The sequence below is a fragment of the Polypterus senegalus genome, chromosome 3 (assembly GCF_016835505.1).
Source record: "Polypterus senegalus isolate Bchr_013 chromosome 3, ASM1683550v1, whole genome shotgun sequence".
NCBI classification, from domain to species: domain Eukaryota; kingdom Metazoa; phylum Chordata; class Cladistia; order Polypteriformes; family Polypteridae; genus Polypterus; species Polypterus senegalus.
The window spans coordinates 224,738,439-224,766,301 of NC_053156.1; the positions used below are offsets into that span (position 1 = coordinate 224,738,439).

Consider the following 27,863-nt stretch of genomic DNA (forward strand, 5'->3'; position numbering starts at 1 on the left):
TGGATTGGCTCCAGCAGACCCCTGTGACTCTGTTCTGGACTAAGTGGGTTAGAAAATTACTGATTGACCTTAGCAAGTCAAATTAATTTACTTTTTCTTTTATTTATATCTTACAGGAAAATGAAGACCTAAAAGGTGTCAACATGGTGTCTTAAGTTTATACAAAAACTATATGGAAGAAGAATGTCAGAAATAGATCTCAATATAATGTAACAGTTGTTTTATGAACCAGCAGATTTTTGTTTCTTTGTTAGAATTGTAACTGCTTTAAAGTGGATATTTGCCTTGATGAAGTTATTTTCATTTGTGTTTTTATGTCATTTAACTTTTTGTGTGTGTGTGTGTGTGTGAGTGTGTGTGCGCGTGTGCACGCACGCATGTGTGAATGAGAGAGAGAGAGAGAGACAGTATCATTCTGAATTGGAATGGGAAAATAATTCTGTGACTAAACTCATCAGACTCAGGGTTCAAAAATCCAACTAAAAGGAAATGAGTTCTGATACAGTAGATTCTGCACAATCTACCTCTCTGTTAGAAGCTCTAAAATACTTTAAGCTGTGTGTCCACCTGTTTATTTTTTATACTTTCTTTATGTCATTGGGGACCTGTTGGCAGTGGTACATACGTTTCTGAATTTTTGATACTTGTGTCCTTAAAATTAAGCAACTCCAGGAATACCACCAGTAATTAATTGTATGGCTGCAAAAAATAATTTTTTATCACAGGATTTAAAGTTGTGAACATGGATTGTACCAAAACCTTCTCATTTATAGATCAGTGAGGTGAAGAAATGGACATTTATTCTGTCAAGCATAAAATTATTTAGTATTTTGAGTTTTCACCTGTCAAATGCTGGCTAGCGTTGGTTGTAATCTCAGGGTAGGCAAGAAGTTCCTCCTCAAGTATTCATTCCTTTAGCAATTAGATGCATACATTTACATTTCTAGTCATAGCTAGTATGGCATCTGTTCAGGATTTTAATATATTTTCTATAGTTTAGATGTGAAAGTATTATTTCTTACTAGAGGGAGAGATCGATCAATACTACTATATTCACTTGAACCTTAAAAGCATTTTTTGTTGGTTGTATGCAGCTACTAGAATCTCTACATCAAGAATTTCTTGAAATCGGTCAACAACGCTGCTAAATGCTTTATCCATAATTATTCAGCTACATGTTCGTAGGCACACCCAAAAACGCTTTTTGGTCACCCTTTTGAAACTGGTGTTTCAGGGGATGGGCATTACCAGATATGTTCAGCTGTCAATATTTTTGAAACCGAGTCTGGACCATAAAGTCTAAAATTGATATGCATTTTTTTCTTTCATTAAATGTTTTGACATCTCAGTTTTTTAAAGTTGTCTCTTTACGATCACTATTTGATAACTATTTTTTAAATTTGCTATCACACCTGCTACAGTGCAGCAATAGAACATTGTCTGTATTATAGCATTTTTTTAATTAAATAATTATTTTCTAGAACGTAATAACTTTTTTAAGGCACAACATGTATAATAAAACAAAATTTAAAAAGTCGCTTTTTATCATCCTAAACTATGGGGTGAAAATGTTTGCCAGTACCGAGTAGTTTTTAAAAATGGTAGGGTGGAGTTTTTGTGCAGGTCATTCCATTCACTCCTGTACAATCTCTTTTTTAAAATAAACTGTGCTTTGCTTATTTTCCCAAAAGTGTAAACACAATGTCTCAAATTAAGCAAAAATATTTTGTAAAATTTAGTTTAGTGGCTCATGTTACATCATATTTAGTTGTAATATAGATTTTTTTATTTATTTATTTTTTTATATAACTTTAACTTTGGAAATCTGTAGCTGGCTTCAATGGTATTGAAATACATACAGGATATGAAGATGTAGACATTTTCTAGACAGTGTCACTAAGTGTCAGTGGTAAATTCACATTCTTTGGCATATGTGGCACTTAAGACAGTTTCACCGTTGGCATATGTGCAGTCTTGTACATAATTAATCATAATTAATGTCTTTTTACAAGGCTACATTGGCCAAAGTTCATACCTGTACAAGTGAACTTATTGGAAATTGCTCAGGATTGTCCCGTGAAACCATTTGTTAGGTTTCCATCAGTTAGGTAGTGCTTTAATGTAAATAGTGAAGAATCAGGAAATGTATAGTGTAAATATAAATATATTTATGTGGGTTTTTGCCTTATGGTTTTCGATGAGATGTATTCCTAATGAATGTGTTGTGTTATGCTTGAATAATGTGCTTGAGAGATTTTTTTTTCTTCAACCAAAATTACAAGTTGGTTTTCTGTTTTATGTAATTGCAATAAATATGTTATAATTTAAGTAATTTGAAAAGAAAGCAAAAAAATGATGCAATATTTTTACTGGAAAATATTAGTTATGCATAAATTAAGACATGATTACAGTTATTAGGGAAACAAAGGGGCTAATGTGTTTTATTTTCACATGAAAGGTCATGATTAGCTACCTGAAATAAAACCAGCATCTGTTATTCTTTATGCCCTCCTTTTTATTTTATTCCAGTTGTGTTGAGGGTATTGTCAGTAGACATCTTAAGACTTCTTTTTTTTTTGTGCACATGGACTGAGATAGTTGAGGGGATGTTAAGCCCTCGTGTATGATGGTGTTCATTTTTTCTTTTTAAATTTGTGCTGAGAGAGAGATTAACAAGACTTCTCACCTACTGAGGTTGGTCACGGAATTATTTTCATCCCATTTTTTCCAATGAGAAATGTCTGTCAAATAAACACTGTTTAATGAAGAAAAAGCAACCACTGTCTTGTTCAAAACTGTTTTCAGAGTCGAGGAAGGCATGGGGTAGGATAGAATGACGTGACTTAAACTTTGTAGTAATGGTCACCCTTCAGTTCTCTTGCAAGCCAAATATATAATGTGGAAAAAGTGACAAAACCACTTGAGATATATAATGTTTTCAGCTTACAAATATGGATGAAAAGATCAGTTCTCAATATATTTTTGATTTTTTTATTTGCTTATCAAGTAACAAGTAAATGTCAAGAGTTAATATTGGGACCATTTATTTAATCTATCATGGTAAAATAATATTGTGTATTGTTTTTACCTTGTATATTTGTCAATTCTGTATATAAAATTGTTGTTGAAGTTTATTATACGAGGAAGGGAAGGAGAGTTAGTCCTGTTCACTGCCTCGTGGAGAGTAACAGGATAAGTTAGGTGTTCATCAAGCCAGTTATTTCGTCACAAACATGTATGCATTTGGCACGTGAAACTGTGTTCTAAAGTCAAGTTTTTTCTAAATTTTAACAGATACATAGCCAGCCCTGATGTTTTATAATTTAACCTATGGGGCACAGGACACTTGGAAAACAAAAGCCTAAAAAACTTATGAATATGTTCAAAGTCAACAAAAAACATCAACAGTAAACTTTTCCTGTCACCAGCTTGGTATTGTGTTGATTTTCTTCCATATTATGTAAGAACTCCTTCCATTAAGGTCACTCCTATCACACAAGTAAAAAAGAAAATGTATCCTTATCGTGAGAAAAATATTACCAAGAATATGTGATACATACAGATCTATTTTGGATGGATGGCATGTTTTCTTATATTGAAATTTTTTTTTTTTTTTTTAAAAGGGTTTTATTTTCCAGTGGTACCTCATGCTTCCTAGGTTATATTGCAAAACTCCAGGAGTGTCGATGTATTTTTTTTTTTATTTTTAATTTATAGAAAATTCTTAACTTTAGAACACAGGTTCCCATGATACATGCATATTCAACATGTTTGTGAAGAAATACATTTGACTTTAAAAATAACAAACTTACCCTTTAAGTTGTTTGAAATGAAAAAGAACAGAGCAGATCAAATTTTTAAGGTATACCCATACATGTACACTTGTGTACTTTTGATGGGTTGATACTTTTTATTGTTATTTTTTTTAACAAGATACATAAGGTGCTGTCTACCACCCCAGCTGTGCATTGCTGTGAAAACTTCTAACTGGTTTGTTACTTCAGCGTGGGATGTAACCTAACCCTATTTCACCCCATGTTGCATCTTTGTATTTTGTGATGGCGCCTACTTAGGTTGGAGTTGGAATTTGACTCAGGTAGGTGACACTAATTGTAGTGGGTGGGCCCTGTGGAGGTCGGGCAACACTCAACTGTTTGGATTTTGCATGCAGCCAGGTGTTTGCATCATAGTATGTAGCACAAGATCATTTCTGTTGAATGAAACAACTATCCATGGCAACACACTATATAGAAGGAGTCTGTGGAAGTTGCAAGGACAGCAATAACAAAGTTCATATTAAAATGCAGTTTCGAGTTTTCACATTCTTCCCGTACATTAAGGTAAAGGCGAGTTACAGTTTAGCGAACTACTAAATTATTCTTTCTTGTGGGTGTTAAAGCATTGGTTTATGTTCTCTTTCTGTTGGTTTTATGTTGTTTATGTAGAGAATTAAATTTTTAAAAATTGTCCCTTAACATGTTTTGAGAGCAACAACAAAGTTGTACATTTTTAAATTGCATATAAAGATTGCACTTAAAGCTAGGCATTTGTTTTAAGGACAAAATCATTAAAGTCATTGAATTATTTGCATCCTAACTTAAAACAAAAAAAAAAAATCACTTGAATCATAATGGCATGTTGGGCTGTCATGATCAGGTATAACTAGATAAACTGGGATTGACCAGTAGGTCTGTGATAGAAATCAAATTTAAGGTAATGCATTAGCTCTATAGCACACCAGGCAAGCACCTAAAAGTAAGATATGGATGTATGTGGGACAGAAAGCTAATAATATGATGTGCCTGGATATCATTGTACCTGATCGAGGAGCCCCTGCTAGCCAGCATTGATCTTGAGTCCCAGAATCTAAATTTGTTTGTTTTTCAGTATTTTCTCTGTATCTAGGGGATTTTATATGGTGCACAGCAAAGGAACCAAACTTGAATCACATCCAAAGCCACATTCTGTGTTGTCACCACCCTTACCAAAAAGCTAACCAGACTTTCCAGTTAAGTTGCAGCTATTAAAATGATTAAAAAGTACTTACCTGTTTCATTGGAGGCAACAAGACTTGGCAGAATTATAGGCTGTATTGTCTTCTGGCAACTGTACATTGCAACATATGTTTATGAAATGAACTTGATTTAAGACAGTCTTTGATGGGGAAAAAGCAGTACACTGTCTTGTGTGTCGGAGGGCTTACAGGCTGTCTTTGGAAATTAACAGGTAAAAGTCTGCTCAAATGTTCTTTGTTTAGTTTCAATGTTTTGCACTTCACTGTGAATGTTTTTGGTGGGGGATTGGTGAAATACTGCAAAATAGCACTGCCTATGTTGAACTGGAGCGTCTTTCCTTGTTTCGGCATCTTTGACAGTCAATTTTCAACATATTGTGTTAAAAGTGTTCACAAGTGTTGTCTGTATTTTAATTAAAATACAAATTTGTCCATATATGAATAATTGTTGTGTAAATGCTTTATGTACACAAATGTGTTTTTGCTGACATTTATAACCCTGCCCGTGTCAAAAATACCACGTCATATGGATATGACAGGAAGTCCAGAGTGTAAGCCAAATTAAATTGTTTTTCAGTACAGCATGTATAGCTAAGGGGTGACTGTCCAAATGACTTCAGAGTTTAATTGTATCTTTTATCCTATGATGTGGGTAATTTGTCAGTATTTGTGCTTTCCTAACAAGATTCCAATAGCCAGATAACAAAAGAACACATCTACTGAATGTTTTTTTTTTTTCCAAATTCTCAAATTAAAAGTTTAACATTTTCGTGAGAAATCTGCCAAACTTTCATGTATAAAATCACATTTTTGTTTAGAATTAATTCTAATCATGCTTTAAATCTATAGAAATATGAAATGGTATTGTTTGTTAAAAGACATTACTGTAAAGTGGCTGCAATATTTATTAGAATTGAAAAGCTTCCATATAATTAACTGCATCTTGTTTGTTCTCTTGAAATACTTCAAAGTTGTCATTAACTTCAAGCCTTTATTTTACTTATTACCTCAAGTATTTGAATGGAGCGTCTTTAACAATGAGCAGTCGAAGCTCCAGTTTACATTGTTGTATTTCAGGAGTCTCAAAATTTGGTAATTTGAGGATTCCAAGAAGTATAGCAGAATATATTAACATAGGAGGCACAACTTCTTTTTCCTCTTGGAATGCATCACTTCTGTACTTATGCACTCAGTGCAAGGCCAAAAAAAGTGAAACATTCCTATTTTTCTAATTTTTGTGATCTTTACAAACAGTAATGTTTATAAACAGTAATGTAACCCCTGTTCTGAGTAGATGAAGCTGGACTGCACTGCAGCAGAGGCAGGCAGCTTTTGTAAGGTATGTCTGCATTCAGGAGCACTTGGGCAAAGCTTTGTCCCCAGAGGCTGCATCAGTACTAGCGCTGGACTTTACAGCCTTCTAAACAATGAAAAAGTTTGTATACTGAAGACAAAGTACTTTCCAGAACAGTGAAACATGCATTACAGGATTGGACTTCAAAACCTGTTAAGATCAATCCTGGTCATAAATATGGATGCTTTAGGCAGGCACATCTCCTGGAACTGCTTTTCATCTAGCATTGCCACATAAAATCAATTTTTATATTTTTCCAAAAATGCAGTATATATTTTTTGTCTTGCAGTACTTGGTCATAACTAAACTTCATAGAGTTTGCTAAAATTAACTTTTTTTTTTTTTTTACTGAAGCTACTGTCCAGATAAACGACAAACCAATACTGAGACTTAAGTTCACGCTTAGTGGTTGAGTTGGGCCTTTGACTAAGGCTGGCTCAAGAAAACACACACACACACACACACACACAACAAGCAGTCTTTTTATGTATGTCTATCATGGGAATATACCTAAAGCACTTCATAGTAAAAATAAATTAAATCCCCTCTCAGGGATCATGGAGTAAATGGTGTTGATGGTGCAAGTTTTTTAATTTCTCTTGGGGACAAATAAAGTAACCCAATCAAATCTTAAATTTGAATGTGGACCTTCCTGGTTTCAAGACCATTTCTTGGCCCCAACACTTGTTCTTTTTCCATATCCCAATGACTTGTCTTAAAACCAAGTGTAAGACTTTATAACAAATTTTAGATAAATTTTTTTCTAATGATTTGTTTAGTATTACTGAGGCATGAAATGCTGGAACAATTAAAAATGAGAAATTGAGGCATCCAAAATTACAGATGTTCTTTTGAAATGTTTAAAACTGGTGCAGTTAAGAATATTTACATGCCACAAAACTAAAAAAAAGTCATCGTAGTGCCTGAGGCTTTGTAAAAGAGCAGTCAAACATGTCCCAGAACTGAAGTGTCAGGCCTTATCCGACAGAGTTGGGGAACTAAACTTCTTTAGCCTCAATCAGAGGAGGCAGTGTGGGAATAAAATCCAGGCCTTCAGTGTTGAAGCGTTGAAAACGTTGATTCATCAGAATTCTTTCAACTAAACAAACACATAATGGAGGACACCAGAGGCATTGAAGAAGAATTGAATTTAAGACATGAAGTTCCTTCTATAAATAATCTTGGGGAAACTGGAAAAAAAAAATGCTCAGTCATGGTGTTGAACCAAAAAAATTACAAACTTCTTGGCCTTTGGGACAACTTCATTGTTAACTGATCAGACGTTTGGTGTTCTGACCGCCTGGACTGAAGTTTGATTGTATGACAAATTGTTTAGTACCCAGAATTTCCACCTCCTGTACTTTTTGACAGCATTGCCAGTCTCTGAAGTGCAATGGTTGATGGTTAGTGAGATACCACACCTAAGTCATGCCACCCAGAAACACCAGAAAGTTATTCTGTTACGTAGATTAGTTTTGGAGGACCTAGATTTGCTGTTGCTTCTCAGTCTTTTAGTCACATATTTAAAGTGGATTTGGGGGTTGATGCTGCCACTTCTCCATGTCCATAGCCATGTATTTAAGGTTGAGTAGCTGCTGCACTTTCTGCTTTTGCCTTGGAGAACCAGCAATGTTTTGTCTTCTCTTTCTTCCAGTTTGCTCGTTAAGAATTTCCTTAGCCCACATTACCACATTTATCTGGCAGTAGAAACTTAAAAACTTTTCAGTATTTGTAGTTTTCCAGTGAATATAATTGACATATTTGTGAGGGAGCATTGCTTTTGGCTTGCAAATGTAATCCCCACCTATGTGGTTGTGAGTATGGGATCTTGGGCCTTCATCAGCATGATGACCGCCATCTGGAGAGCAAATACCCATGCATCTGTCTCTTTACCACATTCATTTGCACTTTGCTTGGCTAGACTGAAAGTTAAAAAGCATGGCAACCTTGAATCCTGATCCATCTTTGAACATTAATCGCAATCTCTAAGCGTGGCATCTAGTTGATCAACCTAACTCACGAGCTTAGAGTTTCACAACCCTCACCCCTAGAAAAAAATGGTGAATTCTTAAGTCTTGTGTGTTTGGTTTTTTTTAGCTAATCTGAACATTTTCAGTTATGTCTTGTCCTTTGTAGCTGGTGTCCATGTATTCTGGTCTCTTACCTCCAATGCAATCCGCCTCGGCCACCCAACCGGTTTCCTCCACTTACTGTAATTTATATCAAATGCGAGCATTCAAAGTTCCAAGAAGGGAAACCCCAACACCCTCTACACAACCAGGGCTGTCCTGTCTAATGTTAGTACATCTAAACGCTCAGACCTCAAAGACACTGATCTAATGTTATTAAATCTAGGCAGTAGAATCCCCCACTCTATTGAGAAGTCAGTTTTACAAAGTCTTTAAAAAAACTTTCTACTTCAGACACTGGTTGGACAAATTCTGATACAGAATAAACAAGTTTATTGTGTTATCCAACACCCTGCTCCACAAAGATTTGCTTAGTGTTCTGCTGGTTCTTCAAGTGAAAAAGACTGAAAAAAGCTTCTCTAGCTGTTCCCCTTATGCCAAAAAAAAAAAGCATCAGTCTGCTAGTTGTCAGCCGCTACTGAATTACTCCTCCCATATTTATTTAAAGGCTCCTCCAAGAACACAAGGGTCCCTAATCGGGCTAATGGAGTCTTTACCTCGGCACTATTTTGCCAAAGGTGTTGTTCATTGTAGCATTCTTAATGAGATGGGTGATGAGAGATAAATAGTGGTGAAGCCGCACTCTTTCAGAAAGCACGAGGTAGCGAGTTTAAATCCCCCTGCTGACGCTCTGTGCACGCTGCCATGCGCCCTGCTGTAAGGGTCGCAGCTTTATGTATATTCTTTCAAATGGGACCGCTGTTAGCTGCCTCTAAAAGAGGCAGAGGTACTCCCTTTTGTGTGCACTCGACACACTTATCTTTGTCTTTTAACACCAAGCAATATATCGTGTCTCAGTTCTCTAGAGGATGCAGCCTAGAAGATGTTGATGATGAAGCAACTGAACGCTCTGGCTGGACGGAAACACCACAGCAGTTCATCTACTACAAGGTGGGTTCCTTTACCACGTTGGCTGGTCCCCTGCAGCAGTGCTGCAAATCAAGTGTAACCTCTGCTAAATGGAAGTGCATACTCTGATGGTGTGTCCTAGGGATTCCTGTGAGATGCATTTTCTCCTTTCTGATGCAACACATGGTCACGAATGGGAGCTCTGAAATGCTGATCACCTTGTCAGATTGTTTAAAGCTCCAGAGGTGGGTAGCTGGAATCCAACAAGACAGAAGCCAATGAACGAGTAGAGAGGCCCGAGTCCAATGAAAAAGTCTTCTTTTATTACAAAATTTAACAAAGGTTGGGCTCATTCCAAAAACAAAAAAGAAGCCCTATGTTGCCCATTTTTGTTTCCTTGCTTTTTAGCATCCCACTGTGACACTAATTACTAACCAAACCCTCAACTGATTCTATAAATATGCTCACCAACCCGCACCTTATGGGATTCCCAGGTCCCTGTGCAGGCAAATGCATGCTACAACAACAAGCCCCATAAGGCAAAACCCAGAAATAAAATGGAATTCTCAAGGCCTTGGCAGCTCAGTCTTAACCCCTGGGAGGACAATGTCGAACAAAATCAAAAGGCTGATGAAATTGGACCTGTGTGTTACTTGCCTCAGAAAGATCTGGAAACCTCACAGGCTGCAGTGAAGGTGAGAGCACCACACTGGATGTGTGTGAAAAGCAACAGCAGACGTTTCTATTAGTTTCTAAAAAACGTAAAGACAAAAACAACTTGGTGGGGCATGTGGGTGACGCTGCAGGAAAGTCTCAACAAGCAGGGCAGTCCAAAGCCTTGGGCAGACCAGGTGGGCTGTCAAATGAGGGCAATGTAATGATCTGAGGGGGCAGTTGAGACAACACACTAGGGGCTGCCAGTGAATAAATGTATATGTAGTTGGATTATTTAGCCTCTTGGCAGTTCATTCCAATTTCTCCACATTTTTTCTTTTAAGTCTCACAGTCCCTTCTTTTTTTCCCATATTTATTAGTGAAATAATACAAAAAAATTCAACAGTTGTGTCAGGCATAAATGACCAACTCACCACCCTTCCGTGTCTCCAACCCGTCCCACAGTCCAAAGTACAAGTTAACAACATCACATCCACAGCTCATGCCCTTCCCCTAAATATCAAAGAGCTGTTGCAAACAAACACAAAGACGTTATTCTTAGAAAAGGCCCACAGGTCAAGGCAGAGAGGTGATGCATTTCACACTCTCATGGATACTTAAGAAACTAAAAGGCACATTCTTACATGAGTCAAAAATCTGGTGGAGCTGGGCAACTGAAAGATTCTTGAATCCTGGAGAGAAACTCCCAACCCCAGTCATAATTCCAAATGTGCGACGCACGTCTTGGGAGGCACTATAAACACGTTGCTGCGTTGAACATGTGCAGCTTGAAATGAAGGTTACGCATTTGCTGGTTTGTTTAAAAAATATACAAATATTGTTTTACAACAAAACTCTTAATACTGAAAATGAAAACTAAAAAAAAAAAAAAAAAAAACAAGAAGCAGACACAAACCAAAGCAGACACATATGGACGCATCACAGAAAGTCACGGCCTAAAACTTCTAGTCCCTTCAGAGCTCACCCAACACTGCCAGTTCATTCCGCTTTATCCTTCCTCTTCGCTTTAAAAGGTACTTTGCTGGCCACCGTTGACCCTACGGTGCTCACGCCACCCGCCACTGCAGACACGCCGCCCTTCACTAAGCCCACACCGGCAGCTGGCACACTCGTCACTGCAGATTTGGTCATTTCCAAGCCCTTTCCTCCCAGCCAGGCCACGCCGCCTACTGTGGCTCCCACCACTCCCTTGGTGACGCTGAAGATGCCACCGGTCACCTTCCAGATCATGCCAGGCTCCGACACTGGATGCTCCTTCCCGCCACCTGTAAGAGATGAAACCATAACAAGTGTGAGCTTTTGAGTTGCCTGCCATGTCGGCACTCACTTTCCTCACTGAACAGTAATGTGTTAATGTTCATCTGGCCGGTCTGAGTGTGCAGCTGTAGGGGTAATGGGGGGCTTTTCTACATTTTAGACGTGGATTTCATTTGTTGGTCAAGAGCCTGGCGTGTTTACCTCACTTGTGGAGTTTTGCTTTCTTTCTTAAAATTTGCCACTTTATTTCCTATTTAAATCTTGCTTTATACAATACTCTGAACTGTGCTCCTCCTGGTGTAGAATATCACCTTCACAGTGATCATTCATTCATTCTTTACAGATTCTAAAAAACTATTTACATTAAATAAAAAGTGTCCAGTGCTACTGCGATAGGCTGCGGCCCCCAGAACTGAATTAAGAATGTGATGTTATTAAAAACTCTGGCACACAGAGTTGTATGTACATTTGCCCGTACATATGAGATCCTCCATTCCATTTATTTTCCTAATCTGCATATCCAGGGCAGGGTCACTGGCCGGCTGCAGCCTATTTCAGCAGTCATCGGGTACAAGGCAGGAACTATTCCTGGATAAGGTGTCAGTATACTGTATCACAGGGCACACAAATACAAACTCAGGCCAATTTGACAATGCCAGTCCATCTAATGACCCTGGTCTCTTTACTGCAAGGCAGTTTAACAATCATACACCCTGTAGACATCAGCAGCAGATCGATCTCATCCTCTTCTTGCCAGCATCTTGCCTGGGTGTGCAGTCATTAGCTATGTCATGCATGTTTTATGACAAAACAACATCTTCTGCACAACATAAAACTACAGTACTAGTCAGTTGCCCTTGTACAGTCTTTCCAAAGTATTCCACTTCTACACTCCCAACAAACCCACTTTATGCCCCAAAATGAATTAGTGAGGCTACGCTGATGGGTGAATGGTACTGTAATAGTGTCAGCTATCAGAGACTCTCCTAAATTCTTAATATACACATCTCTTCCTCTGTGCTGCCCTCCATCCTTTTATTTTTTTTTTAAATCAACTTTCTTCCACTACACGGAATTTGAATCCAACCCCAGACAGGTCACCATTTTGTCACATTATGGTGATTTAGAGTGGCTTGTCAGTTTAACCTACAGGAACACAGAGAGAACATGCAAGCTCTGTACAGGGCAAAATTTGAACCCAGTGCCACGAGGCAGCAACACCCCCACTGTTCTATATTCATGAGATGCCCAATGGACACAAATTCATCTCACTATGCCTGGCAACCATTTCCTGAACCTGTTTCTTTCCAATTTAAGGCTGTGGGGTCACACCTTTGGACATAAAGCAGCAACCAGCCCTAGAATGCATGTTAGTGCCTTCCTACAGCAAACAATATTATAGGCAGCCAAGAGGTTCGATCAAAATTCAATATGCCACTGTGGTATTTAATAGGCTTTGCACTTTATCTATCTATCTATACATACCTGTATACCCTGCTTATAAATTATTATTCTTTCATAGACAACATACAGTGGAGTCACAGTATTCAGACCCATTCACTTTCTGCATACTGTAGATTTAATTTTAAACGGATACATTTGTCTACCAGACTACACTCAATAATCCATAATGACAAAGTGAAAATGTGTTTTCAGAAAGGTTTGCAATTTGTTTTTTTTAATCAAAAAGTAATCCATCATTCATAAAAGTATTCAATCACTTAATCCGGTACTTTATAGAATTCTCTTTGGCAGCAATTGTCTCCTTCGAACCTCCTTGGGTAAGTCTCTACAAGTTTTGCAAGCCTGGATTTAGCCAGTTTATCCTGGCAGATCCTTTCAGATGGGAATCTTCTGTAAACTGCCATCTTCAGGTCCCTCTGCAGATGTTCTTATGGGGTTTAAGTCTGAGCTTTGGCTGGGCCACTCAAAGAACAGTAAGAGACTTGTCCTCAAAGCCACTCCAGCATTGTGTTGGGTGTATGGTCTGGGCCAGTGCCATGATAAAAGGTGAACCGTTGCCTCCAGTCTGAGGTCGTGTGCACTCTCAAGCAGGTTTTCTGCAAGGACCTTATGAATGAGGGTTTTCACTTTTTGATTTTGAAAAAAATGTGCAAACCCTGCTGAAAACACATTTTCACTTTGTCATTACGGTTTATCGAGTGTACAGTAGTCTGATGGGCAAAAGATTCCATTTAAATTTAAATCTACAACACAAAAAAATGTGCAGAAAGTGAAGGGGTCTGAATTCTTTCTGAATTCATTTGTTTCGTATTATTATGCTTGCTTTTTTTCCTTTTCACTCTGCATTCCCATAATACAGAGCTTTTAAAGTAAAGACAGGATTCTTGATCAATCAGTGATGGTGAAAGGTGGATCTTCAGTTTAGTTCACACCAGGCAATGAGTTTTGTGGAAGTAAGAATTTTAGCCAAAAATGTACATATTTGTATGTGTTCTGTGCATGCAAAAGGTTCATCGAGAACTTGTGACACAAGTTTCCTTTTTTCCATGGATGTTTTTCACCCTGCCCGGGGTTTGTTTCCTGCCTTGCGCCCTGTGTTGGCTGGGATTGGCTCCAGCAGACCCCTGTGACCCTGTAGTTAGGATATAACGGGTTGGATAATGATAACTGCTGCTGTCCAGGATTGGTCACTGCTGGGTCCCATTCATTTAGAATCTTTATGTCCTTTCTCCAGGAAAATATGAGATAAAAAAAAATTCTCAGCCACCACTACAAACTACATGAGGTAAGTAACATAACAAAATATCAGCTTTGGATGGAGTATTCCTTTAAACCTGAACTAGGTTAAGTACTTATGAAACGAGTGTAAATTATGAGAAAATAATTTTAACGCAAAAGCCAGGAATCACTTCATAATATAAAGGGCTTTGAGAATCTGTAGCCAACTATCGAGTCACAGAGCTAACATGGAAACGTTAACAACTTTTTAAAAGTGTACAGCTCAGATATTGGGAAAATATTGCTAGGGGCTAACCACATGGGTGTGAATGATGTCCTCCTGGCTAAGGACCTGCAATGGTATCTGGATGGTTGCTGGTCTGAATCCCCATTAATGCCAAAACAGATCCTACTCTGCTGGGCCCTTAAGCAAGGCCCTTAACATGCAATTGCTCCAGGGTAGCTGTATAATGGCTGACCCTGCGCTCTGACCCCAAGGGGTATGCAAAAACTAACAAATTCCTAATGTAAGATATTGTATATGTTGAAATGTAGAACAAAAAAAACCCTAATCTTATTTACTGTAAGTGTGTTTGATAATGGATGAATGGATTTCAAGAAAGTCAGACTTCCCCAGCCATGTTTTTACTACAGTATGTGTCTTCCAAGATAGCAAGGTATGTTTGAGTAAATGGTAATTAAATAAAAGAGAGGAGCCCTATTTATGGTCTTGGATGGGACAGATGTTGGCACAAATGGAGAGGGCACACACTCTCAACTGACCCACTACAAAGCAGTTTCCATTTAGAGTGGCTGCCTAGGTGCTTGTGATGGTGAAAGTCTAGGTGATTTGTCTTGAAGTTCCAAAGTCACAAATTCAAAAACAGAAAGCAGGAAAAGGGAACATGGATCACCTTCAGGTTCTTGAGTCTGATTTTCAGGCTCTGTTTCTTGGAAGCTGGTTCCTCTATGCATTTCAGAGCCTACAGCCTGAAAAAAAAAGCAAAGAAAGAAGGGTGAAATAATGGCAGCACTTTCTAAAACACAACACAGTAATAAAACGAAGTGCTAAGGGAGGCACCTTGAGCTACCATCCATGGGGCTGACAGCTAAAGCCTGGTTTATATTTACCACATTAAGCCGGAGCACAGGGAGGGACCAAAACACACATATACTTGTGGCCCGTTCAATCAGCACATTGATATTCTCCAAGTCAAATCGCGAGAGTGTTGGGTCACAGTCACATAGCTGGTAATGTCACAGCAGAGGATGTGAGACTCTGCAGAAGGAAGAAGAGGTTTACCTGCTATTACAGACTTTTGAGTGGAAGAAAAGGAGAAGGCAGAATGTCAGACCTATTGACTAAAAGCGGTGAAGGAAGGGCGAGTGGAATATTGTCATGACTGGGAGCCCATATGGAGCCATGGCCCACCTGCCAAGTTTTTGTGCCTGCTTATGGTAAAGTCATCCCTGAAGGAGGATCGCTGGAATCATGAGAAAGAGAGGTCCTTTCATGAGATTGGCTGGCCCAGCACTGTTTTAGCTGTGGAATGGCCAAATGGGGGAGACAGCTTGATGGATGAGGTCTCCAGGACTCTAAACAAATCCAAATCATATTATGTGATGCCATCCATTGTTAAATTCTGCTACGTACTTCAAAAATTTTTATTTATATACTGTTTTGAGGATTTGCTCTGTTCTGTTTATTGTATTGTATTGACCCCCTTCTTTTTGACACCCACTGCACGCCCAACCTACCTGGAAAGGGGTCTCTCTTTGAACTGCCTTTCCCGAGGTTTCTTCTATTTTTTCCCTACTGGGGAGTTGTTCCTTGTCTTCTTAGAGAGTCAAGGCTGGGGGGCTGTCAAGAGGCAGGGCCTGTTAAAGCCCATTGCGGCACTCCTTGTGTGATTCTGGGCTATACAAAAATAAATTGTAATGTATATGATGAGCAGATGAATTTCAAATGTTTTTGTATATCTTCCTTGCGGTTTGATGACCTGTTGCTTTATATACAGCCCTTCATTAATCATTCTAGAACCCCCGTAACCAACCTTTCCTTGAAATTCCCCATTTTGGATACACAGCCGCCGTGTCAACTGCTCAGTGTAGACAATAGAATTTCAGCACTCGGTATAAACACAAAGTGGGCAGGTGCGGCAGCGTGTCTCGAAAGGTGACGTTATTTGTGCCACACCAATGATGAAAGTATAAACCAGGATTAAGGTGGCATGTCACGTGTCAATCCACAATAAAGAGGTAATAAAATGAAGCTCACTGTGTTCACCACAGGAGTAAAGTGGAACTGCTGAAGAGTAAATTTCACGCAGAAACACTTAACTCTACTTGCAAGTAAGGAAACTACCAGGCTATTTGACCTTATCATTGGACGTCTTTTGACTCTTAAAATATGTTACTATATACTGTATAAAGACTCTACCTTTTTACTAATCTTCTGTGTTCTGCATATTCGTTTACTATTCTTGTCTAATTTTAATTTGTTTCTCTTTGCTTTTGATTATTTTTTGACATTGTGTAAAGCACTTTGCGCTACATCCTGTGTATGAAAATGTGCTATAGAAATGAATGTTATTGCTGTTTTGCTTGGGAACTTATAAAACATCAACTAGATATTATTTTTGGTGAACAGAACTGCTGAGGTCTGAGTGGTCCACTCTCATTTTTTTTTTGTTTAACAATAACTATTTGTATAGCATATCTTTATACATGAAAAAAGTTCAAACTGGTTTACAATAGTAACAGACGAAAAAACAAGCAGACCCGCTTAGATTTGAGGCCGCCATACCACAAATGAAACAGTAAAGCACATGGATGGATATTTGTGCCACTTTCACCTCATCGATCCTAATGGTTATCCATCCATCCATTATCCAACCCACTATATCCTAACTACAGGGTCACGGGGGTCTGCTGGAGCCAATTCCAGCCAACACAGGGTGCAAGGCAGGAAACAAACCCAGGACAGGAAACCAGCCTACCGCATGGTGCACACACACACACACCCTAGGGACAATTTAGGATCACCAGTGCACCTAACCTACATGCCTTTGGACTGTGGGAGGAAACCGGAGTACCCAGAGGAAACCCACACAGACACGGGGAGAACATCCAAACTCCACACATGGAGGACCCAGGAAGTGAACCCGGGTCTCCTAACTGCGAGGCAGCAGCGCTACCCACTGTGCCACCGCGCCGCCCTCCTAATGGTTAATTTTACCTAAAATATACTGTAAGGTGATCTGCAATCTGGAAGTCAAAGTGCTGGAATTTGAGATAAAATTATGACACTAAAAGTGGCACTGGCCTAAAATGTTAAAACACCTTTACCTCATACTCATCATATCATAATCCAATTCCTGATCACAGAAGGGGACAGAGACTATCCTGGGGGTACTGGGCACAATGTGAGAAACAACCTTAAACAGGGTGTCAGTCAATCCAAGTGCCCTCTTATGTGTAAACCTTCACCCACTCTCACCTGGGAGCCATTTAGAATCTCCAAGTACCCAAACAAGCAGACATCTTTGGGGATATGGGATTAAAACCCACAGGAACATGTAAAAAACATGTGAACTCCTCACAGACAACAACTGGACACTGGATTCACACCCATGAAGCTGCATTTCTGAAGGAGCAACATCACTAGAAAGAACTTTTATTTGTCTCCAGGCGGAAATTACAGGAGTTCTTTAAATAAATAAATGCATCAGTTGATATACTTATCAGTTGAGATATATATATATATATATATATGCGTTTAGCCCCCCTCTTCACAACGCAAGTGGCAGAGACACGACGTGGTTTTGCATAACATTGGGAGGGGTTGGGCGAGTGAAGCGAGCAGGGGCAAAGCCCCCTAGTGTATATATATATATATATATATATAAGCAAAGTATGGTCTGAACACACACCAGAATGACTAAAAAGAAAGAAAATATGAAAAGAAAGAAAACTCCCGACTTGGCAGTAACAGCTTCTTGACACACTTCTGCTGAATGATTCATTGGCTGAAAGTCCTCAGTGTTAGTGTGTCGGAGAGAGGATGTGCAGCATTGTTCATAATGCCACTCAGTTTTGTTTTAACCACTGCACCACAATGTCACCCTTATGGTCATCATCTCCACTCAAATTCAAACTGCTTACACTGAGAGCTATAAGGGCAATTTTGCCTTCACTGCCCAACTTATGGGGGGCACTTAGTTTTATTAGACTGTATAGCTGCTTTTGTGTGCTCCACTCCATGCTATCCTCAACATAATAACAACTGTATGAATTACATCACACAATGTCACACTATCACTAAAACAGACGTCATTTGGTCATTCTTTATTTTTAAGCAAAGTTCTTGTAAAATCCAAAGTTGATAACAAGTACATTGTGAGATCAGTGCTGCATGGAGCTCAGGCCTGCTGCAGCATGCACTGCAGTTCAATAATTAATCTTTGCTACTCATGAAGGCAATCCATTGGTTAATTTTTCTGGTCCCACATACCTTTGGGACTCTTAATATGCATGATTCATCTACACATGTTTAGGAAGTATTTCATTTAAATGCTTATTATTGTTTTAAAATTTAAAGAGGTTACAGTGGGGTTGACGATTTTTAGCTCCAGACTTTCTTTGAATGTGATGCTACCTATCAGTCATGATTGCGGTGAGATGCTCAACATTTGCCAAGATTTTACAAGAACACTCAATTATGAGCAACACTACAAGAAGACCAATCTTCCGAGAAATAACCCAACAGATTAAGAGGTCACATGAGTCAAAAGTTAAAGATTATGAAAATAATTACTAAGGAAGTGGATACTTTAGTTCTGTAACAAGAAAAAGGGGATGTGTGTAGGTTCTGGTGAGAAGAATATCACAACCAATGCTGCAAAACCTTTTTCCACACGGTGGGCTGCAGACATGGAAGAATTGTAAAGTATTATGTGATATACAGTAGGCTCTGGCCCCCCAGCTACCTTAAAAGTAGGGTATGAAAGATGGATTTATGAGCACCTTGCAGAACTTGAATTTTCCACTCATTTTGAACAGGTGCTTCCCATTGTTTTCTTTCTTTTTCTTTTAAATGTATTTGCTTTTTCCAACCTTCCTATTATTGCCCAAGCAGTTAACTTTAGCTGCTGTTTTGAAAGACACCTGCCTCCTGTACATTGAAAAAAGTATAACATTGATGTTGTTCATTCAACGTAAAGTTTCTTTTTCAAGCAATTTAAGATTAGTAATTTAGTGCCGTAGCTTGAAATATTTGGTTTCAGATCTCAATCAAACTAAAAAAAATTGTTTGTACCAAATTAAGTTATGGTGGAGGGAATAAATGTAAAAATCCTATTTCATTTAACTTAATATTTTAGGTTGTTCATGTGCTGTGTTTGAGGGGCTGTTTGTATATTCTTTCGGTCGAACTTTCCAGTTTGATGGCTTTCCAACTGCCAAAAAAGAAGAACAACTTAAAAACAGATTTACTTCAGTAAAAAAAACAAGTGAATTGCACCCAATCACTCTAAATGATTTGCCTCAACTTAAAAATTGTGGGATCAATAAGCTAAAAAGAATTATATTGGTTCAGATTGAAAATATTAAGTGTGAATCATCACATTTTTTTTCAGTGTAGTTCCATTTTCACCACCTAATGTGGTTGTAGGTGGTAACACAGCCTCCTTTCCTCATTAGTCTGATCAAATGCCACCTGAATTGTGTGCCCTTATAAAAGTGTTGGCTTTCCTCATGCAACCAGGTGGTTAGTGTGTTCTGATGGAAACCTGTGGCATGGTATATTTTAAAATTCTGATGGTTCTGGTTAACACTTCTAAGACTGAAACATATTGTTTTAACAAAATGACAAATGTATGAATTGTGCACCAAGAACCTTCCCTTGTCTGCTGATATGGTTCATAACCCTCTGCCACCTAAATGGGTTATATACCACGTATTTATCTCTCCTATTTGAATCAGAGTAGCTTCATTCTCTTTCACTCAAAATGCCACTTAGCAAACACAGAACAAGACGCAGCATTTTCCTGTCCCCCTCTCCATGTTTCAAATCACCAGCTTTGGAAATACATATACTGTCAACTAACTTAATCCAAAGCAGAGTGGCAGAGGGCTGGAGCTAGAAACATATTCTTAATGGGGTGGGTTCACTTATTACAAAGTCCACTTACAAATCCATACACAAAGGCATTACCTGTATGACATTAACACACCAACAGTTCCCATTTCCTTTTGCAGATTTCACAGATTTGTCACTATGTCATTTAGCACAATGTGTAGAGTACAAGTCCAAGGAGGTTATGCTCAAGCTTTATAAGACACTGGTGAAGCCTCATCTGGAGTACTTTTTGCAGTTTTGGTCTCCGGGCTACAAAAAGGACATAGCAGCACTAGAAAAGGTCCAGAGAAGAGCGACTAGGCTCATTCCAGGGCTATTGGGGATGAGTTATGAGGAAGGGATAAATGAGATGAACCTTCTCTGTTTAAACAGAAATTAAGGGGTGACACAACTGAAGTGTTTAAAATTATGAAAGGAATTAGTACCATGAATCAAGACTGTGACTTTAAAATGAGTTCAGCAAGAACATTACGAAACAAAGAAACTTGTTAAGGGTAAATTTCGCACAAACATTAAGAAGTTTTACTTAGGGCACAGAACCATAGACACATGGAATAAGTTACCAAGTAGTGTGGTAGACAGTGGGACTTTAGGGACTTTCAAAACTCAACTTGATGTTATTTTGGAAGGATTAATAAAGTTTTCTGATTAAGTGGATAGGACTGGCGTGCTTTGTTGGGCTGAATGGCCTGATCTCGTCCAGATTATTCTAACGTGTCCATTTTGTCATATGATGCATTTTACGTGAAATTTGTTTTCTAGTTTTCCACTAATTTTTTGTATAGCAGTCAGACTTCTTTTTCTAAATTCATACGGCAAGAATTTCATCCAGTACTCTATACCATCCAATTTATAGCCCATTCCTACTGGCAACATGCTCACTACCAACTAGGTCAATTTTAATTGACCTCACTGACCACATCTAAATATTAAGGGAAAACTTTTTTTTGGTTTTTGAGCTTAAAGATAAAATTACAAAAACAGCCAATACAAAACTTCCAGACATTAATAAATAAAATTATAATAAATCATAATCAGTGTTCAGCACCCAGCCCACATCCTTTAGCTCAGACAGCGATATGAACAAAGGGCCCATTATGAGACAGCTCTTCATATCTCTCTATTATAAAAGAAAACCTTGAGACGAGATGACGCTATTGCCAAGAGATTTTTTCAAGTCCCGCCCTCCTCTAAACCATTTACGGTTAACGGCCCACGCCCACGGTCCTCTCACCTATCATTCGTATGAATGCTTTTGTCGTACACAGTTCCTGCGCTCTCAGCTCTTATACATTTTTACGTTTTCCTCTCTTTGAGTTCCCAATAAAAGAAGACTTATTATGTCCAAATCTTATTGAAGAATTTCATCTTAGCAATCCTAGCACCGAGAACCGATGAAGTCAAACGAATTAATGTGAAAATTGTTGATCAGGTACACGGAAACAAGGATGTATCATAATGTTATTGCATGATTTATGTATGAGTGATGGGCTATGCAATAAGACAAGATTAGTTGTATACAAAATTGGTCAAACAATTCTGACATTTAAAATTTTAACAATCAACAAGAAAGGTAATGTAGTAAATCTTCCACGGATAACATTAGATAACAAAGGAGATCTTGATATGCCATTCGTATTAAAATGCTTATAGTTTCCCATTCGAATAGCTTTTGCTATGACAACTAACAAATCACAGGGACAAACATTCGAAAAAGTCATTTTATTTATTAGAGGGAAAGAAACGAAATTCAATCACAGGCAGTTATATGTTGCATTGTCACAATGTAACTCCAAACATGGAATCAAAATTCAATGCGATATTGACGAAAAGTTAACTCCAAATATTGTTTTTACTGAAGTTTCACAGTAAAAGTGTAAGGTTAAAAAGTATTTGCGTTAATTTCAAAGCCAAACAGAATGAAAACGCATAACGCAACGTAAACCTCTAAAGCAACATGAAACATAATTTTCTTTCAATTTATTACGTTTTACTGTTTTTTACTATGGTTAATTACTCGCTGTAATGTAAAATAATTATGTCTATTACGCATATGTAACAATTCCCATGAAAATAAAAATCTTTTTAAATTGTACATCCGCTTCCCCATAAGCAAGCGGCACAGCCATGAAGTGACTAGAGAGTAGCGCCTGCACGGTGGTTGGCAAGCGAAGTGAGCAGGAGGCAGAGCCCCCTAGTATTTTAAAAAATCAAAAAGAAACACAACTGAGGCAGATGAGACTGAAGAAAAGAATGAATGAATTCTTGCCAAGTCCTGAAAATACGTTTAATTTTTTTCTTGTTTTATAATATGATCTCATTTTCCTAGCAGCTAATGGAGAGCAGAATGGGATTCTTCCAGTTAGGGAAGGTAAATAAACACGTAAGTGTCGTGTCTCAGCCAGGGTTCCTGCCCTGGCTGGGATTCAGATTCATGTTTTGTGTCTTATTTACATGTTTGCTTTTTTTTATTTATGTTGATTATGCACATCGGTTTTTATTTTTTGTCTTTGTAATGATCGGTGTGTTTTGTGGATGGACCCCCAAGAGGTGGGGCCACCTGCCAATCACCACCAGATTCTACCCTCCGCCCTATAAGTCCTGAGAGGCTTCCACAGTTCCTGGTGGTTCATTTCAAATATTCTATGGAGTTGGTGAGTTGACTTATGTTTATTTGATTTATTCGATTTCTGAACCTTACTGCTCTATTTCTGACTACATTTCTGGATTATTGTTTCAGGACTTTGCATTGTTATGTCTTATTGTTTTTGGGTAAGCTTATTGTGCTCCATAGAGCTTCATTGGTATAGAATGGCATTTTTTGTATAAATAAACTTTTTATTTGGTAAAGATTCAGTTATTGCCCTTATTACTAGCTGGGACTTGACAGTGACACCCCAGTCGATTTGATATTTTTGGTTAGTGCTTTTGAAACTTTTTGGAATTTATGTGCTTTGGGACTCCCAATTCACAACAGTGAGTAGCACGACATTGAAGATCACAACAGATTTTTTGTAGTATAATCATATACCATGGGATATTACTAAAAAGGGTATACAGGGAGATTAGAAGAACTGTAAAGTCAGAAGAATCTGACAAATAAGTTTCATAAACACCCCCGCAAATGGTCTGGGTGGAAAACATATTACCCAGCAAGGCTGGTTCTTGTTGATATCATTTGTAAATAGTAGGAAGATGGCACATTTAAAGAAGTGTCAATGCATGATGCAATCAATATACAAAATTTGAAATACAGTATAGATAAGCTAATTGAGTGATTAATGCTTAATCACACAGTGGCACTGAAATATATTTTCTTACTATTGTAGTCTGTATGTGACCTGAGATTTTTTAAGTAAAGAGGACAGAATTTCTGAGTTGCGCTAGTAATGCCCACTAATCCTAGAGCTGGAGAGTGCTGATGTGTTGTGTGTTGATTAGCACAAGACTTGCACTGTACACGTGGCAATAATGACCCAAAAAGCATATCCTGAGACAACAGCATATATTTGTTTAATTGGTTTACTTTGCGTTCAGACAAAGAGTTTCCATTTAAAAACTAGTGTTACGCTCTTCCCAGTACAAACATACAGCTCCACAAGCTGGGCTTAGTTTTTATAAAAAAAAAAAAACTTACTTGTATGAAGTTGACATCACCGTGAAAGGTGTAGACATTGTCTGAAATCAACTTTTCAGTGTCACTGGACTGAATGCATTTAATTATTGTGGTTCACTTTTTGCTTCTTTGCCATTTGCTGAATTAAACATTATTCCTTGGAATCTCCCTGAGATAGCCACAGTAGTTCTGAGGAATGCTGTTGCTTTCCCCCCCTTCTTCATTTTTTATTATTCTTCTTTTACCATCTTTATATTGTAATTCTTTCAAAATACAAGAATGCGGATGCTGTCAAAGGCTCATCCATGCCAGTCCACTTAATCCAGTTTTGGAGATCAGCCGGGGAAAGCCATAGGAGCAAAGTCCACTCCTGCTCACACAGGGTCAATTTGCACCCTCAAACACGTTAAATATGAGAAGGACAACATGCAGGCTCCTCACAGATAACTAATGGGTGTGACATTCAAACAAAGGACATTGGAACTGTTGGACAATCCATTCCACTGTTCCTCAAAGAAATCACTGCCTTGTGTAGCTCCGAGGTGCAGTTCCACCATTCACACTTGCTTTGTTTTTTATTTTATTAACCAATGTACTGTAGAGATGTATTTCTTTGAAAGCTTTCGGTAGTATGATTGCATCTGTCACATCTTTGTCTTTCCATACATATGCCATAAATGTGTATATATAAAAAGTGTATACTGGAAAACTATTATGAAAAAGTCTAAATTTTCTCTTCGCGTTTCAAAAAATATAAATGCTTTAGGAATTTCTGCACACAATTTGACAACTTTGAGAGTGACATTTGCTATAGAGTATGTTTGAGGATGTACTAAATCTGTGGACACAAGAGCTCAAAAACAAAATCACTCAATCCAAGAGATTATTTGTACAGTAAAAAGCTGGAAGTCTATTGATTTTCTTCAACTACATTCTGTTCCATAACATTAATAATTGTGAATTCCTCTGGGCACTTTTGTGCCTAACTTAAGCATATGTGGAGAAGGCACTAATACCCATTTATAACAGGTCTTCCATTTTGTTTAATTTCACTTTATTTCATAATTTGATCTACTATATTTTTTAAAACACTGGATCTCTAACTGGAAGGTTATGTGCTGTGAATATGAATAATTGAAATGCCAACTGAACGCATTAGTTACTTTGGGTAAAGGTATTTAAAAATAAGCTTCACAAACAATGTCAGACTTAACTGAACATTTATCTTTATGTAAACTTCATCTTTGAATTTTTTTACATCCAGTTTTTTTTTTTTTCACTTCAATGCTATTCCTATGCAAAAAAAAAACAATAGTCAGCTTAGTGGTCCCATAAAAAAAGACCAGGAGACAAAACCGACTGAGTGGCCTAACTAAAGGCAGTGCGGCTGCGGCCCTTGCAGTCCTTGAGTCCGGTGACTGCCTAGTAGTTGTTTCACAAAGCCGATTACTAACATGCTTGACCACTTGACAGCGAAATGAAAATGGTAAAGAGTGTGATCATACCCACAAATCTATGAAATAGGAGTATGGCCATTGATTTTTTGTGTAGCTTATAAGCTTGATGATGTATGTCATTGATGGCGGTCATTTTGTAACTAATTTTAAATTAATTTCACTAGGGTTGGGGATAATTCATTTTTTATTTGAATTATTATTTTTTTGTAATTGAACCTTTCAAATTTGAGTTACGCCACGCGCCTTTCATGACAAGCAGCGTCATAAAACGATTTTTCCCACAAGATGACACCCTATGTAAATCCTAGTTAAGCAATACGAATTGCTCCGCGAAAACAATATTTCTTTCACGGCAATAATAAACACGTTTTTAAACAAGTTTTGCATTTTAATTGTCTCCTGCTGTAAAACTTTTCTTATGACTGTGATAAGTTATTTTCTCAGCTTTTGCATTTGAAATTAAAAACAGTTTATTTTTGTTTTCACATACTCTTCAGCCCCCCTTTCTTTGAGGCCAGCAGTCAGCGCAGATCACCGTCGTGTGTTATGCTGCGAGGCTCGCGGTCGTCTAACCGGTCTGAAGCAGTTCGAGTTAACGACTGAAGTGCCTGCGCCACATCGGCAGGGCTTAGTGGAAAGGGGAGAGCAAAAAATAACGATCTCTTTATGAACTAAAAATAGGCATTCTGCCTCGTCACAGACTCAACGCGTCAATTTCACAACTGTTCGATTTCGTGATTTGCTCCTGTTTCAGTACTCTATTCACATCACTTGACCGGCACCTTCTAATCCACATTTATACGGTCTGGCTGCATGAGTAATCACTGAGTGACCCCAGAATGTACCCGCGGATCATTTAATGTATTTTCGAGCATGTCCGAAGAATTTGGCGATTGTTCTAGTCCGTAGATCGCACATAAGCCCAGTTACATGGACCACCAAACCACCCAGCGCCTACCGAGGACCGTCATTTACTTTATTTCCTTACTACTGACTTGCCATCGCGCTGTGCTCTCGTGCAGGATGTCAATATTTTACATGGTTGCGTTCACATAGAGACTTCAGAACTTTTAGTATATGATCACAACCACCACGGTCTCAAGGAACATATACGGACACTATACACTGTTTACAGAAAGGCACAATTGTGCGTTCCAGAAATCTGAAGAGGCGCCGTAACCGTTAATGTGAATCCTGTGTACTGGAACAACGGGTCCTCCAATTTTAGTAAGATCGGTGCAAATGTGCAGACGTTCAAATGAAAACTATAATAATTATTCGAAAGGGCCATTGATCGTTAATGTGAATCATAAGTATATGGACGGGCGCTATAACCATTAGGATTCTTAGGGAGTCTACATGTTCAATTACCTTTTTTGCAACGGCTTTAGCACGTATTTATATACCCGGAATTCTTAATAATGACTGTAATGCCTCTAAACCTATCTAGAATTTGCACCATTTATAGCGCCTTTGTCAATACCCAGAACTCACATCAACGATTACAGTTAAGATACCTAAAATACATGGTTGCTGCACATCTCCTTAAATATCTAACTATATTCACCGTTCACAATCCTGGAATGAGCAAACGTTATTGTTAAGAGCGACTTTTCACCAAATCAGTGCATGCGCCACTTGTTTATGTGCGATTATAGCGCATGTCCTTCGCCGTTTGCACCTCAGTGCCTGCGTTAAGTAAAGCAGACCGGAGACATCTGCTCCCGCACCATCTGTTTACGTGTCCGTGGCAGTTCAGAGTCGAAGGTAAATGAGAGAAACGTCGCAAATAACGAGCTAGAAAAGCGGCAAACTCCCTTTTGGTAAGAATGAAGTTTAAAAAACGAAACGAATCCCAGACTTATTGAAATAAGAACACCGCCACCCCAAATCGCCCTGTTAAATGCCCACTTGCCATATGTTTATTTCGCCAATCCCAAGAACTGGCGATTCTTTCGTGTATCGTGGCTCTCACTAAGGTTCCCGAGAATGCGATCCTTTTACAATTTTGTTTTAATAGTCGTGCCCCACACTTGTATTATTGGTACTTTAGTGCTGCCGTCGTTTCCCTTCAGCAGCAGCCTGCTACACATAACGAACACATCAAAAAGCGGTGTCATGCCACTCTGCACTTACCTTCACCATTCTTCTAGCAACTTCGGCGAAAGGATAAAAAAACCTGGAAGCTGGTGAGTAGTTGTTCGCCGATATGTTCACAATAATTTATACATAAAATGCACTATCCAAGATATGATGTCAAAAGATTTGCTTACTGGAAAATCTATTAAATAAACGTTAAAAAGGCAGGAGAATAGGTGAGTCGGAGAGAAGAGCTGCGCTGTGTCCCTCAGACCGCTCGCCGCCACACGACATCCAAAGTTTGTAATTTTGTCGATTTTGCCAACGTGGCGCTGCTGTTCACTCCGGAACTGACGTGCGCGCCTGGGATTTTTGGAAGGCGCTCAGCGGTCTTCATAATAAAGACAATCTGCGCATTAGCCCTCTTAATAACAGTATGATTGGGAGCGGAGTGGGCGCTATGCAAATATGTTCTAATAATACAACCCGAAATAACTAGACGCAAAAAAAAAAAAACAAATGCTGCATCGCTGTATTTGTGTTTGTACTACT

General features: G+C 38.4%; 2 protein-coding genes across 3 annotated transcripts in view; one reads left to right on the top strand and one right to left on the bottom strand.

The window, feature by feature from the left end:
• LOC120525915 (cryptochrome-1-like) overlaps positions 1-5,450 on the top strand; it is a 77,795-nt gene extending 72,345 nt beyond the window's left edge. The window contains exon 15 of the mRNA XM_039748602.1: positions 117-5,450. Within this exon, the coding sequence (XP_039604536.1) occupies positions 117-155 (39 nt within the window). The 3' untranslated portion in view covers positions 156-5,450. The remainder of the gene's footprint in view (positions 1-116) is intronic.
• Positions 5,451-9,707: 4,257 nt separating this feature from the next.
• zgc:153675 (uncharacterized protein LOC768179 homolog) lies at positions 9,708-27,653 on the bottom strand. Of its 2 annotated transcripts, none has more exons than XM_039748604.1 (3): positions 27,506-27,653; positions 14,935-15,010; positions 9,708-11,346 (listed from the first exon to the last, which is right to left on the bottom strand). In XM_039748604.1, the coding sequence occupies exons 2-3, from the start codon at positions 14,993-14,995 to the stop codon at positions 11,060-11,062; spliced, it is 348 nt and encodes a 115-aa protein (XP_039604538.1). In that variant the 5' UTR covers positions 14,996-15,010; positions 27,506-27,653; the 3' UTR covers positions 9,708-11,059. The 2 variants fall into 2 exon arrangements, with proteins under 2 accessions (XP_039604538.1, XP_039604537.1); XM_039748603.1 differs by having other exon boundaries at positions 27,369-27,652.
• Positions 27,654-27,863: the final 210 nt, after the last annotated feature.

Excerpts from the sequence above, each read along its gene's own strand:
- zgc:153675 (XM_039748603.1), bottom strand. Across the intron at positions 11,347-14,934 it reads TCAGACTCAAGAACCTGAAG|GTGGCGGGAAGGAGCATCCA; the intron begins GTGATCCATGTT and ends CATCTCTTACAG.